This window comes from Tasmannia lanceolata, unplaced genomic scaffold, assembly GCF_043159265.1.
Source record: "Tasmannia lanceolata isolate RefF3 unplaced genomic scaffold, GAP_Taslan_0.1 ptg000015l, whole genome shotgun sequence".
Classification (NCBI taxonomy): domain Eukaryota; kingdom Viridiplantae; phylum Streptophyta; class Magnoliopsida; order Canellales; family Winteraceae; genus Tasmannia; species Tasmannia lanceolata.
In genome coordinates this window covers 31,658,564-31,675,279 of record NW_027518692.1, presented here as the reverse complement: position 1 = coordinate 31,675,279, position 16,716 = coordinate 31,658,564, and the positions used below count along the sequence as shown (strand labels likewise).

Genomic DNA, 16,716 nt, shown 5'->3' with positions numbered 1-16,716 from the left:
GCTAGTGATACTTATAGTCCCAATGGTCCACACAAAACTATTTTCTGTTATACATAGAACCTATATGCAGAGTTCTAAAAACAGTAGATCCTCATCCTATTACAACCTTAGAAACCCTCGAGTATAAAATACCCCGGAGTCCACTAATTTTGCAAGATTAATGGGTCATCATCTCTTAAAAAAAATGTAGAGCCCCTGACGTTGCACATGCACTATTGGGGCCCTTATGCTCATTAGAAATATTGTATTATTTTTCTTAATTTTTTGGACAGAGCCATAGATGATTTCGTAAAATTTGATGAATAAACTAGGTGATAATTGCCTTCTAAAGGGGCGGGCTGGGCTGGGCGGCCCAGTGCATGAGGCCGTGCACCTGCCATTGCGGGGTCTGGGGTGATAAGGGCCTTCTCATTGTCCAAATTATGTGGATTTGAAGAGAAATCTGACCATAGATTGGTAAAAGCAAATTTTAAATGGATTAAGAGAACAACAAGGCAGAAACTCATTGGCAGCGTCAATAATGGTAACACACAATTTTTGGGTTCCAAAGGGACTAAATGTGTGAAATCAACACTAATGACTTGTATACCATCATAAGTCTCGACCTATTTGATCTTGGTCCCATTTAGAACGGACATCCCATGCAGAAGATGTAACACTCCCAAAAAAAATAGGCTTTCAATGGTAGAACGGTAAACACTAGGCTTAATTCATGAAGGACTTCGGTTTCCAATTAAGGTGTTCTAAACAGGATTTGGTCGAACTTATGGTCTACCGTCCTTTTAGAAATTTCCCTAGATTATTGAAGAAGGAGCAATTTCTTAGAGTGGAGCCAACTTATAATGCTAGCCATAGTAGCCACAGGTATATATTTGTACTTCTGTCAATTTGCTATCCATCTTCAAAACATTGAGACTTTGGGGAAAGGATATTATGAGATGTGCCTATATGGTACCTCGCATAAGTATTAATCGTGGCTTTGCCATAGCCTAATTAACGTTTGGAAAAAAAAAATCCAATAATCCAAGAGGAGGCCTGCAATTGCACGATTGAAACTAGGGTTGCAACTCGGGCTGCGCAGGTCGGGATGACAACCCACCCCCCCCCCCCCCCCCCCCCCCCCCCCCCGGCATGTGCGCGCGGAGAAACAATCTTTTATGGCAAAGCCCGAGATTCAGAAACCCAACCCTTTCGGAGTTAGTTTCTCTGGTCAGGTTGGGTTTTGATTGTTTAGCAGAGGGTAATGACTAATTTCAAAGAGTGTAGAAAACAATAAATCTTCACACCAAAAATCTCTAGATTTATGTCAAGTGCATAAATTTTATAAGGAAATTAGGTTGTGTTCGGCAACCATTATGAAAACAAGCCTCTTTTTCAGGTGTGTACAATGAAAAATGATAAAGAATCCCTAAACTCACATTCGGCTCACCTGGCCTGGTGGAGTGCGACCCGTGCTGTAGATTGGCGGTCGGTCGTGATCTAATGATTATTGGGAGAGGTCGGGGGTTTTATTAAACCCAACAGTCACTCTAGAACCGATTTGGACGATCTAACGGTCAAGTAAGCCGCCCATGTTGATAAGGTGCCATGAAAGTGTGCATTTCTATATGAAAATGTTAGAGTCAAGCAAGGTTGCTTGAAGCATTACACCCTAGGTATCTAGTTTGGAATACCAAGTTTGTTGCCTCCAGGCTCCAGCCCCTATATATAGAGATATACTAAGGTTAATGAGTGGTTAAAGGACTCTAGCCTATGTAGGCCCACAACACCGGTCCATTATCTTATTGGGCTTATATTAGAACATACATGGGTTCTATCATATACCCAACAGAAAATACACTAGAAGGTCTATAAATAGACCAAAAACTCACCATTGAAAAGTGAGAAATTATATGATGAACGGTCGTATGAAAAAGTAGTCATCATCCCATACTTGATATTTGATCCAACAGCAGCTCCTAAAAAAGAGGTTGATGTTGGATCAAATATCAAAGGGTGGTACTTCTATCGTACCACCTTAATGTGTTTATACGGCCCTTGAGCATGTAGTTTCTCTTGAGATGTAATCCGAGATAGCTCTGAAATTCTCCTTTTAAATCCATTTCAATTCTTTTGTTTCTTGTTAGCTGTTTATGGCGAAAACAGAAACCAGTATCTCACATACTTACAAATTCTAAGGAAATTTTGGGTTTGCTTCTTCTGCTTGTGCATAGCGTAAATAAACATCAATAAATCATATCTATTGGGCTTCATTGCATCCATCTTAGAGGCGAACGCGGATCCCTTTCACTCATCATTCAAATGGTGGGGGCAAATATCATCTTAAGGAAAGCGTCACCATGACACGCCTTGAAGCAATCTTCATCTACATATCCACTCAATCTTCATCCAAAACACAATTTTCTCCAACATAAATTCTTTAATCAATAATAAGAAACTTAAATGTTCTGTAATTATCCTAAAAGATTAATTTACAGCTCACAAAAAAAAAAAAATTCTAGGTTCATGTAGGGATCAATCCTATGGCCTGAGAATGTTTCATGGGAGCCACCCAATTATGTGCAAAATATCTGAACCATTGATCTATTTCTCCTCACCCAATGTTTTGCTCAACAGCATAAAGTATGAGATCTCTGATAACTCATGTTGCTACACATGTATCACTTACTTAATATTATTATCTATAGTATCTCTCAACCTGCTTTCATGATTTATGTCACCCCAAGTGGAGCTCTAGTTGACTATTCTCCCCAACTTACCAAACCTAGTCTGGGCCGTGCCAAACCTTAATTTTATTTTTTTTCCTTTCAATCCTCATAATGGAGATATTTCTTTATTTATATTTCATAACAGAGATGGGGGAAGACTTTTTGTCGCTAGGAAGTGCTCTACATGACAAAATATTAGGTCTATCACAGAGAAAAAGAATGCCTCCTATTCTAAAAGTCTTTCCCTCTGATTAAAGAAAGAGAAGGTTTCCAAACCTTCAGTCTCCCCTAATTTACGTGGAAAATGGTTCATGGTCATGGCCAAAACTGGCCCTAGTTCGGTGGAAAATTACAGTCTTGTGGTGTTTTTCTCTCTTTATCACATAATTGGGGTCAAATATCTTTCATATACTGTAGATAAAAACTGTCACCTTGCTCAAGAAATATAAAGTTGGATGAAGGATGTATTAAAAATTAATGAGAGTTTACCTATTAAAAAAAAATTAATGAGTGGAGGTTAAAAATTGCAATGGGAAATTAGCTTTTACTGCCTATGGGACGTAGGGATATTTATCAAGAGATTAGATACAAGAGTATCCAAGTAAAAATATCCAAGGAGATTAGTGGGAAAAAAAAGTCCTAGAAGTATCCCAGTAAAATAAAAATCCAATGTTTGGTTGACGGGACTATGGTGGGAAAAAAAATTGTTTGGTTGCTTGAACTGTTGGGAAGAAAAAAATTCTTCTCAAGCTTATTTTTGGTTGGGATGGGATGAAAAGGCGATCATTACTAGAGTGGGATTAAAAAAATTCACCTCACAAGCAATTATTACAAGAGTGGGATTAAAAAAATTCTAATGCTACAGGCAACCAAACATGGGATGGGACCAAAATTTTACTAAAACTTCCTAGGACAAAAATTTTACTGGCATTTTAGAGATTTTATATGGTGTAAGCACTTAGGGTCCGGTATTTTTTCAAAAAGTGCTGCACGGACCGCATCATAGGATGATCCAAACCGTCCAAGTGATGGAACGCAACGTAAATAAGTTGTTCCCCAAAAAATCATTTCTATAGGATGATCCCAGCCCGGTCTATAGAGGAACCCACTATACTTTCCGAAAAATAATGGATTTCACTAGCACTAAGCATATAAAATCTAAGCAGTTCAATTGTTGGACTATCACATAAATAGCTTCTAACCAGCAGGTCATATCCATATGATGATCCTAACCCTCCGATCTGCGGATTTTTTAATGTGCAGTTCCTCTATAGATCGGAGGGTTAGGATCATCCTGTGTAGATGATCTTTGGGGTACAGCTTATTAACCTTGTGGCCCATAAAATGTACGGTTTGGTTCTTCCTGTTAAGTGGGGGCCGCTGTACTTTTAAAAAAATATGGTTTGAACGATCTTTAAATAAGAGTGTTTTAAAGTTATTTTTGTCGGATACGGTGTAACTACTTTTGTGTGTCATGCACCTATTGCCCCCATTAGTTTTTAAGGGAAACTCCTTTCAGTTTACTTATTAGAAGAACTCACGTTATTAGACGCAGCTAGTCACTTAAAATAAGAAGTTTGAAAACGCATATTAACTGTTTGGATGCCAATTGCAAGGGAGGCTTGAGCAATCTCCAAGCCAAAAAAAACGCACTTTTTGGTGTTCCTTTGCTAATTTAGCATTACTCTTCATGGAGACTACAAGACAAGAATGATAGCTCTCCTTATATCCTCCATGCCTCATTTCTCCAAAATGGTAAAATTCTTCAAGTAGAATTTTGCTTTTTCTCTCACTCTTTCTCTCTTCTCTTTCTTTCTATATATATTGGTAATGACAACCCCTCGAGATCGGCAGCCAAACCCTAGTCATTAAATCCTTTGTAGATCAAGCATCACAAAAGTTTGTCTCTTCCCTATTGACTACGACTACATTATACCACTAATCTACATGGTAACCTTATGCATCCAAACAGAGCCTAAGATAAAGGCATTTGTAGTAGTTTTTAACTTTTTATCAACGAAAAGGGTATTTTGGGAACATCATTAGAAGAGACAAAAGATTGGAAGAAAACGAAATAAGGTTGGGCGGCCAGTGAAGCAACGGAGAAAACGCAGGAGAAGGAATAGGAAAAGGTGTGATCACATGACTTCTAATGAAAGCATGTGCATGCAGCCCATGTGAATACTTCTTGGGCAACACGCGGAAAAACCTCTCACCTCACTTCTGCCATCCTTCATCCGGACTCGAGTATTACGTTCCAATCCACTTTATATTATACATCTTATTGTTAGTAGACCTTCCATTGGGCTTCCGAGCCTATTGGGCTTTATGGTTCTAACCAACGTTTTAATTTTCGACCGAAACCGAAACGTTCCAAAACCGAAATTCCCGAAACATACCAAATTTCGATGATATCTGGGAAATTTCGGGCGGGCGAAACTTAAATAGAATATTAATATTTTATTCCTTTATGGAATTTCAACCGAAATTTTCGATCTCGGGAGAAAAAATCGGAATTTGATAAAGTCGAAATTTCAGGATTTCGGCTGAAATTTGAATCCCGAAATTTTAGCCGAAACAGAAATTTAAAACCTTAGTTCTACCATGGTTTCATATTTCGGTTTCGGAATGCATTTTGGTCCTCACCGAAACCGAAATTTCGTCAGTACCTTTTAGGTATTCCCGATTTTGGAAATTTCGGTGGAAATTTAAATTTTGGATTTCGATTGAAATTTAAAACCATGGGTTCTACTATCCTTGTTTGGCTCTCTTTTTCATTATTGCGGAAATTATATGAGTTTTTATTCCTTGATTCTATGGGTAAAGTTGCCTTTTGAGTCTCATTGTATGGTGGACACACAAGAAATACAATCATTGTCCAAAACGAACAAAATCCGCTGTTTTAAAACTTTGGTGACTGAAAATCTTCCTCCTCAAAACAGAGCATGAAAGGGTTATAGCGACGGTTGTCGTATTTTATTTTGTATACAGTGACAGAGTTTTTTTTTTTTTTTTTGCTCGGGTAAGTGACAGATAGTTCTGTCAACAAAATTATTTTTATTGTTTTTAAAAGAATAACATATGTCATTCATTGAGGCAGAAAAAGTCTGTAGAAAATATGAAACCGTTGTGATAAAATATATAATTTAATGCAACGAATATTTCCGTCGCATTGATTTTTTTTTTTTTAAATATTTTTGTTGTTAGTGACGGTTGCTTCCAGCATGGTTTTAAATTTCGGCAATTTTGGATTTCGGTGGGGACCGAAACCGAAATTTCCTAAAATTTGAAATTTAGCGAAATTCCAAATTTCGGATGAAATTTCTGAATTTTGGAGGTAATTTCGGTCCGAAATTTCTATTAAATGCCATTTTTTTTTTTTTAAATGTTACAAATTTTCGGCCGAAATTTTGGAAATTCGGTTCGAAATTTCAAGCCAAAATACCAAATTTCGGATTTCGGTGAGGTTCAAAATGGGTACCGAAACCGAAATTAAAAACCTTGGTCGTGAGGAGGTCTTTTTTTCATCCGAATAAGAGATTTAACTTGTCATCTGAACCGTCCATTTGCCAGGCCCCACTTCAGGATGGTAAAAAATAACAATGTAAGAGAAGGGACATTAAAATCAAGTTGTTTTATTCGAAAGTCAAAACAATGGTTTTAAATTTCGACCGAAATCTGAAATTACCAACACCGAAATGGCCTTTCCCTGAAATGGTCATTTATTTCGGTCGTTTTTGCCCGAAATTTAAACCAAAAAACATGTTTTTTATTATTATTTTAATATTTTACCGAAATTTAAGTAATTTTGGCCGAAATTTTAAACCATGGCTTCCAGCACAATTGGTCCATCTTGTGAAGGTTAAAAACAGACAAGATATGTTTTTTTTTAAAACTTTTATATAAATTAGCGATGTTTAAAAACGGTCTCTAAATAATTTTTTTAAAAAAAGAGAAATGATATATCTGTTCCCTTTTCTTCCCCGGGCCACCCTCTTTACTGTAAAAAGTCTAGTCATAAATAGACTAGAGGCGTGACCCAGGGAAGAAAACGGGGCGTATATATCACTTCCCATAAAGAAAAAGAAAACAATGCCAGTCGTCAAATTTGACATTACATAAATTAAAATTGTTCTATTACAACAATTGCATCATAGTTGTTAGTTGTTCTCAGTTCTTTTACAATAAATTACATCACAATTGTAGAGGAGCTTGTTTCCTATCCAACAAAGTCCCTTTGCTCTTTATATAGGAGACAAAGTTTTGTGATTCTGATGGTTGATGACACAACTTATAATTTGAGGAAGCTCTCTCTATGGAACAGTTCATTTGCATTCTATTCCACTCTTGCTTTAAGTGGACTATAGAGTCAAATGTAGCATATGTTGTAATAACCTACTTGGTGTAATTGTTAAAAGGGTTTGCACCCCCACGTAAAATTGTATGGGAAACGAAACTAGAAATCGCATAGAATAAAAAATTTCTCATCGATTTCGCTCGTTAACCCAAGATCCTAGGGTTTAGATGATCCAATGGTGATTTAAATAATAACATAAAATACAAAAATACCTTTGTGGCTGTCCGTAATAACAACCTCTGCTTGATTTACTCCTCGAATTGCCATAAACGATCCAATCGTCACGGCCCGTAAGTTGAACCAATGGATTCCTTCAAATTGCACGAAGGGAATAGAACAACTATTGTTCTTGATTAAGTGTTGATCTAAATAAGAACCAAGGTTGGGGATTTCAAATTTTCATGTTGTAGCTTTTGTGTTTTTGTTCTAAAACTAGAACTAGAAAATAGAGAAAACAAGAGAGAAGAGAGAGAAAACTCTTCGACGTTTCGAATTTTCTGATGGTTGGTGACACAACTTATAATTTGAGGAAGTTGCCTCTGGAACATTCATTTGCCTTCAATTCCACTCTTGCTTCAAGCGGACTATAGAGTCAAATATAGCATATGCTGTAAGAACCTAGGATTTAACCATCATTTATCATGCATTAATCACGTCATAATTCTAGTATTTATCATCATTTATCATGGATCCATGGAGGCACCCTTGGAATTTGTTCTTAATTTAATAATTTATCTTTTCAACCTTTACGAATCCCTAATAATTCATAATTCTAGTATTTTTTGAATTAAATGTGAATTTGATGAATAATTTTCTCATATATTTTTTTGTATATCTTGTGCGAAATTCAAAATTAATGAAAAAAGACATTGTAGTGGAGATTGAACTAACATCCTAGCTAATTAAGCATAACAATGTGTTTAACCATCCTTCCAAGCCTTTGTTATCTCATAATTAAGATAATAAGTGCATATAAATAGAAAAACAAATGTCATTTTCTCTGAATTTTTCTAAAACTAAAGCCCCCTTTTCCCACACTTCTAATAAAATGGAACTTTGTACTAATTTCTTCAACGCAGTGGGGCACAGGGGAGAGCCAGGAATTTACACACACTTTGCCTTGGGGGCTGCTTTCTAACTTTCTGTAATAATTTCTTCAACGCAGGTAATTTTTTTTTTTTTTCTGCAGATGTTGTACTGGTAAAAGGTATACAGCAGGTCATTGATGGGGGGCACGCTATTTGTCGCCCCTGGTGGGGCACATTGTTTTGGTGATTCAAACCATTAAGTTGTTGGGACCTGTCATAGATAGGGGGTGCCCAAATTAAACCTCCACAAATTGGAGGGTTAGGATCCTCCTATGGACAAAGATTTTCTGGGTACCTCCTTTATATGACAGGTCCCAACAAATGAATGGTTTGGATCACCAAAATAATGTGGCCCCCACGTACCTTGCCCTAACAATTTCTCTAAAAATTACCCTTTTCCTATTACCCGTACTCATTTTCGAGAGAAAGACAGAGAAGACAACTGGAAAAACAAAAAGAATAAATACTCTTCACCGACTCCCTTCCTAAATCCTCCCGAGAAGGTACAGAATGTAAGCCTAATATTTCAAGAAATTACAGATTTAAGGTACCTTTTAAAATAAGAATGAAACATGGGCTAATCTTCAAAATCAGGTGGTGAAAAGACCCTAATACCCTTCTGACATCGAGAAAGTCCTCCCTTTTCGTTACTGCTTATTAAACTTGCGTGCTTCACGAGGCTTCTTTTGGTTCGTTTGAATGTGTATTTGAACCGACATAACCTTGGTTTGTTTCTATCCGTCGGAAATAACTAGAGACGGATGGATGCTTGACACATGTTGGAAAACTTTTTGGAACGCTGATATTATTGAATACTTTTTGGAACGCTGACGTCATCTTTTCTCACTTTTCTTTTGGCTTAGAACGGTAACGTTATTGAATACGTCTCTTTTGGCTTATAATCTTTTCCCTTCTCATTATTTACGCCCAGTGTACCTCATTATTTCCGCTGGCGTACACCTTATTTCTGCTTACACCCTATTTTCGCTGGCGTACCTCTTAATATTCCCGCGGCGTACTATAGAATCTGGCGCCATTTTCAGCCAAAAGAGACCTAAGAAATAATAAAGTATTCAATAACGTCGTTGTTCTAAGCTAAAAGAGACGTATTCAATAACGTTACCATTATAAGCCAAAAGAGAAGTGAGGACCAAAATAGAAGTGAAAAGATTCTAAGCCAAAAGAGACGTATTCAATAACGTTACCGTTCTAAGCCAAAAGAGAAGTAAGAAAATATAATGATTGACTCTCGGTTGTCAACGTTCTAAAAAGTTTTCCAACACGTGTTAAGCATCCATCCGTCTCTAGTTATTTCCGACGGCCAACATAGAAACGAACCAAGGTTCTGTCGGTTCAAATACACATTCAAAGGAACCAAAAGAAGCCTCATGAAGCGAGCCAATTTAAGAGGCAGTAATGAAAAAGGAAGACTCTCTCGATGTCAGAAGGGTATCAGGGTCTTTTCACCACCCGATTTTGAGGATTAGCCCGTGTTTCATTCCTATTTTCAAGGTACCCGTAATCCGTAATTCCTCGAAACATGAACCTACATTCCGTACTTTTCTCAATCCTTCCCATTTTAGTCTTCCTCAAAACCATCTTGTCCTTTCTATCAATTAGGTTTAGGGTCTTAAAGTCTTAGTCTTTTTGTGGGGGTTTTCATCTTCTCTCTTCTCTTCCTCTCAACCAAGACTGAAAGAGAGGAAATCCAAAGAAAAAAAAAAATGGGAAAGGGCGGGTCACTGAACGAGAACGTTGTGAAGAAGATCCTCCTCTCTTACTTGTACGTTGGCATATGGATCTTCCTAAGCTTCACTGTAATCGTCTACAACAAATACATCCTAGACAAAAAAATGTACAACTGGCCCTTCCCAATCTCCCTAACCATGATCCACATGGCCTTCTGTTCCTCAATCGCCTTCCTCCTCGTTCGTGTCTTCAAAATCGTGGAACCCATCTCCATGTCTCGTGAATTATACCTTTCCTCAGTAGTCCCAATCGGAGCCCTTTACTCCCTCTCCCTTTGGTTCTCAAACTCAGCCTATATCTACCTCTCTGTTTCCTTCATCCAAATGCTCAAAGCTCTAATGCCCGTCGCGGTATATTCCATCTCAGTTTCTCTTAAAAAAGAGTCCTTCAAAACTGAAACCATGGCCAATATGCTCTCAATCACTGTTGGTGTAGCCATAGCTGCTTATGGAGAGGCTAGGTTTGATTCATGGGGAGTCATCCTTCAGCTCGCCGCCGTGGCTTTTGAGGCGACCCGCCTTGTTCTTATCCAAATTTTGCTCACTTCTAAAGGGATTACCCTAAACCCAATTACCTCGCTTTACTATGTTGCTCCTTGTTGTCTTCTCTTCTTATTTGTCCCTTGGATCCTTGTAGAATTCCCAATTCTCAAACAGACCTCAAGCTTTCACTTTGATTTCGCCATATTTGGTACTAATTCTCTCTGCGCGTTTGCTTTGAACCTTGCTGTTTTTCTCTTGATTGGGAAGACTTCTGCGTTGACTATGAATGTCGCGGGTGTTGTTAAGGATTGGTTTTTGATTGCGTTCTCGTGGTCTGTGATTCGAGATACTGTTACTCCTGTGAATTTGATTGGTTATGGTCTTGCGTTCCTTGGCGTGGCGTATTACAATCATACAAAGTTGCAGGCACTTAAGGCGAAGGAGGCGCAGAAGAAGAGCGCGGAGGCGGATGAGGAGTCTGGTTTGCTTATGGAGGAAAGGGAGGGTGGGGATGGGTTGGGTAGGAAGAACGATTCGCAAGATTGAGATCTGATCCTGTTATGGTTTGAGACTTTTGCTATATTTATATATATAAATGGAGGATGATTTTAGGAAATGGGTTTGAGCCCTCTCGCTTTGTTGGATGGATATGTTAGTAGGTTTTTTATTTGGGTATAGATGAATTGGATGGATGTTGAGGTGGGTTTTCAATTTGGGAAGTATTTGAGATAATATTTTCTTTTTCTATGTTGGTCCTTCTTGTTGCTTTGTGATCTTGATCTCAGGCACTACTGCAGCCACCTCTCTATCGATGTGAGTAGGGAAAGAATTCCGGTAGTCCTGTCCGATCTTTTATTTGCCACCCGTATGTAGAAACACTTCCTTTCAATGGGAAATCTTAAATGCTTAGTTATTGATCTATGCTTATCTTCCTTTTTCTTCGTATCACATTCTCTTCTTTTAATTTTTTGTTGTCATTGCTACTATTATCTCGTATATTTACAGTCTATTATACTATAAAAAACTTTTATCTTGTAGTTGGGAAAGACAATGCTCTGGATCTGTTTTCTAACTCTAATTGATGGTGTTTGCCTCTTTCTTTCATAGCTTTCATGAAAATTATAGCTATGTTGTTGGGGAAATTCTCTTTCTTAGTTACAAAAGAAAGCATAAGTTGGATGTGCAGCACTAGTGATCATAATCATTTTTTAAACTACCACATGAATAACTATGTTTGATACCTTTATTGCTTGGCTGTAGTCATAATGCATTTCCGTATGGTAGTAGTAAAGTTACACTATTTGATTCTTCTATGCTTTTTTTTTTCTTTTTTCTATTCGGGTTGTGAATCTTGTGCTTCCCTGTATGTTATCATCAAGATATAGAGATTGAGGGTCTTTATGCTTTTGATTTTGATCTATTGTGTTGACTTTTTGTCTTTCTCTATTTTATGTTGTGGATCTTGTAATGGTCTTTATGCTTGCCGTTCTGATTTATCATGAATGCTACTAGTCAATGTTTAAACACAAATACTTGATTTGGAAATCGATATTTGATGTTTTGATTCGAGATAGAGATAGTCAATAGAAAAAAATTTCAATTTCGTTAAAATATTTGCTGAAGATTTGAACATTTGATGATGGCATTGCATCATATCATGATCTAGGTAGGCCTTTTGAGCTATGTTACTTACAGACGGGTGTGCATAGTAGATACCACAAGGATTTGGTACGATGATCCTCCATGTTTGAAAGTCGTAAGATATGGATATCACAAGGATCAAATATGTGATTGTGAGATATGGGTACGAATCATTTATGAAATTTTAAAATAATTTAAACTAAACATGTTTGAATTTTGAAAAGCACATTCATCTCTCTCGTACAACAATTCAGCACTTCCTTTCATAAAGACCTCATTCTCTAGGGTAGGGTTCTTAGTTCCTTACAAATACCGAGTATAAAAAGAATAAAGTAAGACTTGCAACTTAAAATTTCGTTTATGATGAGGAATATAAAAGAATTAAAGGAAATTTATTCTCAAAAAGGTATCTTTCTATTATCACTATATGAACAACCAAAACCTAAACAATAGCGGCAAAAGCAAAAAACCCAAAAAAATCAGGATATAGAATAAATGTATCCAACAAGTATCCCACGCCCGTATCCTTATCATAACATGTGGAGTCTGGTACTCTACCCATTCTGAAGGATTTGAGTTTTATTGTTCATGACAACTTATACATGCATGCAGTGGGTTACTTCTATTGTTCGTGCTTTATTTTTGTGATACATTTCTATTTATGAATTCAGTATTTTTTCCAAAACATACTTTCTAGGTTAACAATTTGTCATTATATTTCCTAGTTATGAAATAGCCTGCAAAATGTCTTTTGTCTTGTTTAAAGTAAAACTCACAAAGCATGACTTTTCTTGCTTCCAAAATTATAGGAAAGGTGTTCTATAGGAAACTGAAAATAATGTCAATAAAATGGGAAAAAGGGGGATAAAAAGAAAACTAATTCACATCATCTTAATGAATAACAAATTATGATCATAAATAAAATATCGAAAAGGTAGTAGTTAATCAATGACATGAGAAGCAGGGCGGTCCATTGACCATCATAGCCACCTGAGATCAAACAAACGTCATTTTTCATGGGCATTGTATTTTCGGCACATTCATTTGGTGCTCAACATGCTTTGCTGTGTTATCAAATCAGCATGATGATGTGCCAGCTCAATATTCCCCACACAAATGTGCATCCATCTAGTGGAAGGATGTGGAATAGTGGAAACAAATGCATCAAAGAGGTGGCAGGATTTATTGTTAAGTTGATGTAAACCAGGAATAATCTAAAGTCATTGGGAATGCTATGGAAACAACATCACTCAATTGATCCAATATTCTCATTGCTACACTTAAACTAAGATAGAATATCAATCTGGTTGAAGATTAATATTGGGTTAATGATGCTTCTTGCATTATACACACGTGGTTTCCTCTCTAAATTTTCAGTCATTCTTTGTTGCTCTAAGATCATGTTTGAGTGTGATGCGTGTGCATGTCATATACCATGTGATGCAATATGCCTGGTGAACCATGAAAAGAAACCTTCTTGACTTTCCACAAATGATATAGTTGGATGGAAATTGACTGAGTCAACATCTTACAAGTCATCTAAATTTACGGTTTTAGGTTACGGTTATGGTATGCATTTCGATTGTGACGGAAATAAAAACATGTCAATTTCAAATGAAAATTTCGGTGAAAATCCTGTAAAATTATAGAAACTTATAAAAACATATGCAAATGATGGACATTTAAGATGAAAGTTTAGGAAGTACTAGACTAATCATAAATACACAGAATAAAAGAGAAAATCTCACATGATGGATTAACAATGTCGTCTGAATTGTTCCAGCTGCATACTTAGTTCCCTTGGAAAATGTGTTAATAGTTGGACTTCTTATTTAAGAAAGAAAGCTTGAGATTTGATTTTTTTTCCTTGGAGGCTTCTTGATCCTATTGTGGCACTGGACTAATGTTCTCTTAAATTTTGTTTTGGCATATTCATAGGGGGGCTGGTTTGGTGGCCGTCACAATCTACTCCATAAAGAAGTTATTATCCAGTTAGAAGATTCAAGACACGAGGAAGATGTGAAAGGAAAGCATGGTGGTAAGAAGAGTAAAGCGTTTTTAGGGTTGTGGGCCCACCTTGTAGTCACTTAGGTAAACTGAAAAACACATATAATGGAAGGGGAAATCACCAAACTGCCCCTGTACATGTAAAACCCAATAAAATGATAAGAAACAAGAAATAAAGTTGAACAATGATAAACCCCACTAATCCTCTTTCACTCACCCTGAAGCTGGTGCATAGATGTCACACATGCTCAGCTTGTCCAATACATCATGAAAGGTTGCTCAAACTGTCTCTTTTGTAAGGATGTCAATTAATTGAGCGGTAGAGTTACAAATGAGGTGGCAATGGTCTTGGATTTCACCTGGTCCCAAACTTCCATGAAACACTGAATTAGAAGCAATGTGAATGGCATCATGATTGTCATAGTGGAGTTTCATCAGAGTAGAGACCTCAAATCTAATCTCACTCAGAAGGCTGCATAGCCACATTAACTCACCACATGCATGAGCCATGGATCTATATTTAGCTTCTGCTGATGATCGAGCCACCTCTTACAGTTTTTGCTCTTCCACATTACAATATCCACTAGTTCACTTTCTGTTAGTTGAGGATCCAGCCTAATCATCATCACAGTATCCCATAACCTCCAGATGCCTATGATTCTTGTATAATAGACCTTTTCCTGGTGACCCTTTGAGATATAACACTATGCGGAGAGCAGCGTCCCAATGATGGAGGCATGGGAAATGCATGAATTGATTGATCACGTTCACGACATAGGAAATGTTTGAATGTGTTAGGTCAAGTATATCGGCTTGCCAACCAAACAGTGATATTTACAAGGATTATTGAGAGGATCTGTAGTCTTGCTAAAGAGTTGTCATTTAATTCAAAGCTGGTTTTGCCCCTAGTAAACCTGTGTCTGAGAAGATCTATGACATATGTGCTCACAATTTCATACCCATAAAATGTCTTCCTGGTAAAGGCAAAATGGTCTTAAGTGCTTTGTTTAAATAGATATATGGAAAGGACATTGTTGAGGCATTCAAACCATGCTTGGGTTGATTGTTTGAGTCCATAAATAGTCATTCTAAGTCTGCACACTTTGCTAATCTCCCTGAGGATGAAAACTTGGAGGCTTTGGTATATAGGCCTTTTCTTGAACATCATCATGAAGAAAAGCATTCTTCGCATCAAGCTGATGTAAGTCCCATGATTATGTAGCAGCGATATCATGTAGGATTCACACTAAGTTAAGCTTTGCGACAAGATAGAATATCTCATGATAGTCAATGCCTCTTAGCTGAGTGAAGCCTTTCGTTACCAGATGTGCCTTATATCTCTCAATACTCACATCTAGTTTATACTTTACATTGTTCACCCATCTGCACCCTGCCACATGCTTACACTTAAGAAGTTCAACTAGATCCCAAGTTAACTCTTATCAAGGGCTACCATCTTGTTTTTCACAGCCTTCTTACACTTAGAATGAGGCAGAGAATATGCAAGTTTAGTATAAAAACATAGGAAGTAGAGGCATGGCATACTCTAGAGGTAGAAGACAAGGACTAATAAGAAACAAAGTTATTAATTGGATAACGGGTACATGATCTCTTTCCAAAGAGCAATTGGTAAGTCAAGAAGATAAGAGATACCTAGTAGATCAGATGATTGGAGTGGCAATTTGAACTGGCCTGTTTGTTTAATTTGAGACTTTCATCTAGTATAGATCTGCAAAGGTTTGTTGGGAGTGACTCGAGAGTTGGAACGATCAACATGGGGATTCCATCAACTGGGGGATTATCTACGACAATTGGGAGAGGTAAGGGAGGTTCCAAGGACTCGAATTTGACTCTTGTGGACAAACAATAGGGAACATCCCCAAAGGTGACATCTTTAGATAAAAAACACTTATTGGGACAAACGCATTTGTTTCCTTTATGTAAACACGAGTAGCCCAAGAAGAAACATTTAAGTGATTGGGGATCCAACTTATTTCTTTTTGGACCAAGGACATGTACAAAAGAGACACATCCAAAGGTTTTGATATTTCCCCAAAAGTTGTAAACTTGAGAAAAAAGTGAATTATTATCTTTAAGTATTTGATAGGGAGACATTCCTGTAAAGATGAGAGTAGGCACCACCCAATAGGCTTTCCGAATCATCACCTCAAGACCGAGTAACTTCAAGTAGGTGCCGATTCTTTTGCTCAACCACACTATTTTGTTGTGGTGTGTAGGCACAATACAAGTGAGTGTCTATACCATTCTCAAGGAAGTAATCCTTTAGTCCACGGTACACATGCTCACATCCTTGGTCTGAGCAAAAGGCACACACCTTTGCATCATACTGGGTTTGCACTATTTTGTAAAATAATTTGACAATGTGTTACCTGAACCCGATAGAATATATGGAATGCAACTTTAGTAATGTAAGGAGGCGGGACGAGGATGCAGTAAATATGAGTGGACAAGAGGTACCTAAGAGGGATATATTTCGATATCTTGGTTCAATTCTACATAAGGAAGGAGAGATTGAAGAGGATGTTAACCATAGAATAAGAGCAGTTTGGTTAAAGTGGAAGCTTGTCTCAGGAGTTTTGTGCGACCGTAAAATCTCTACCAAGTTGAAGGGAAAGTTTTATAAGACGGCTGTGAGGCCAGCCATGTTGTACGGCTCAGAATGT

General features: G+C 37.3%; 1 protein-coding gene across 1 annotated transcript; it reads left to right on the top strand.

The window, feature by feature from the left end:
* The first annotated feature begins 9,759 nt into the window (after positions 1 to 9,759).
* LOC143846514 (putative sugar phosphate/phosphate translocator At5g25400) lies at positions 9,760 to 11,303 on the top strand. The gene has a single exon (XM_077354964.1). It carries the CDS (start codon positions 9,878 to 9,880, stop codon positions 10,928 to 10,930), a length of 1,053 nt encoding a protein of 350 aa, XP_077211079.1. The 5' UTR covers positions 9,760 to 9,877; the 3' UTR covers positions 10,931 to 11,303.
* The last annotated feature ends 5,413 nt before the right edge of the window (positions 11,304 to 16,716 follow it).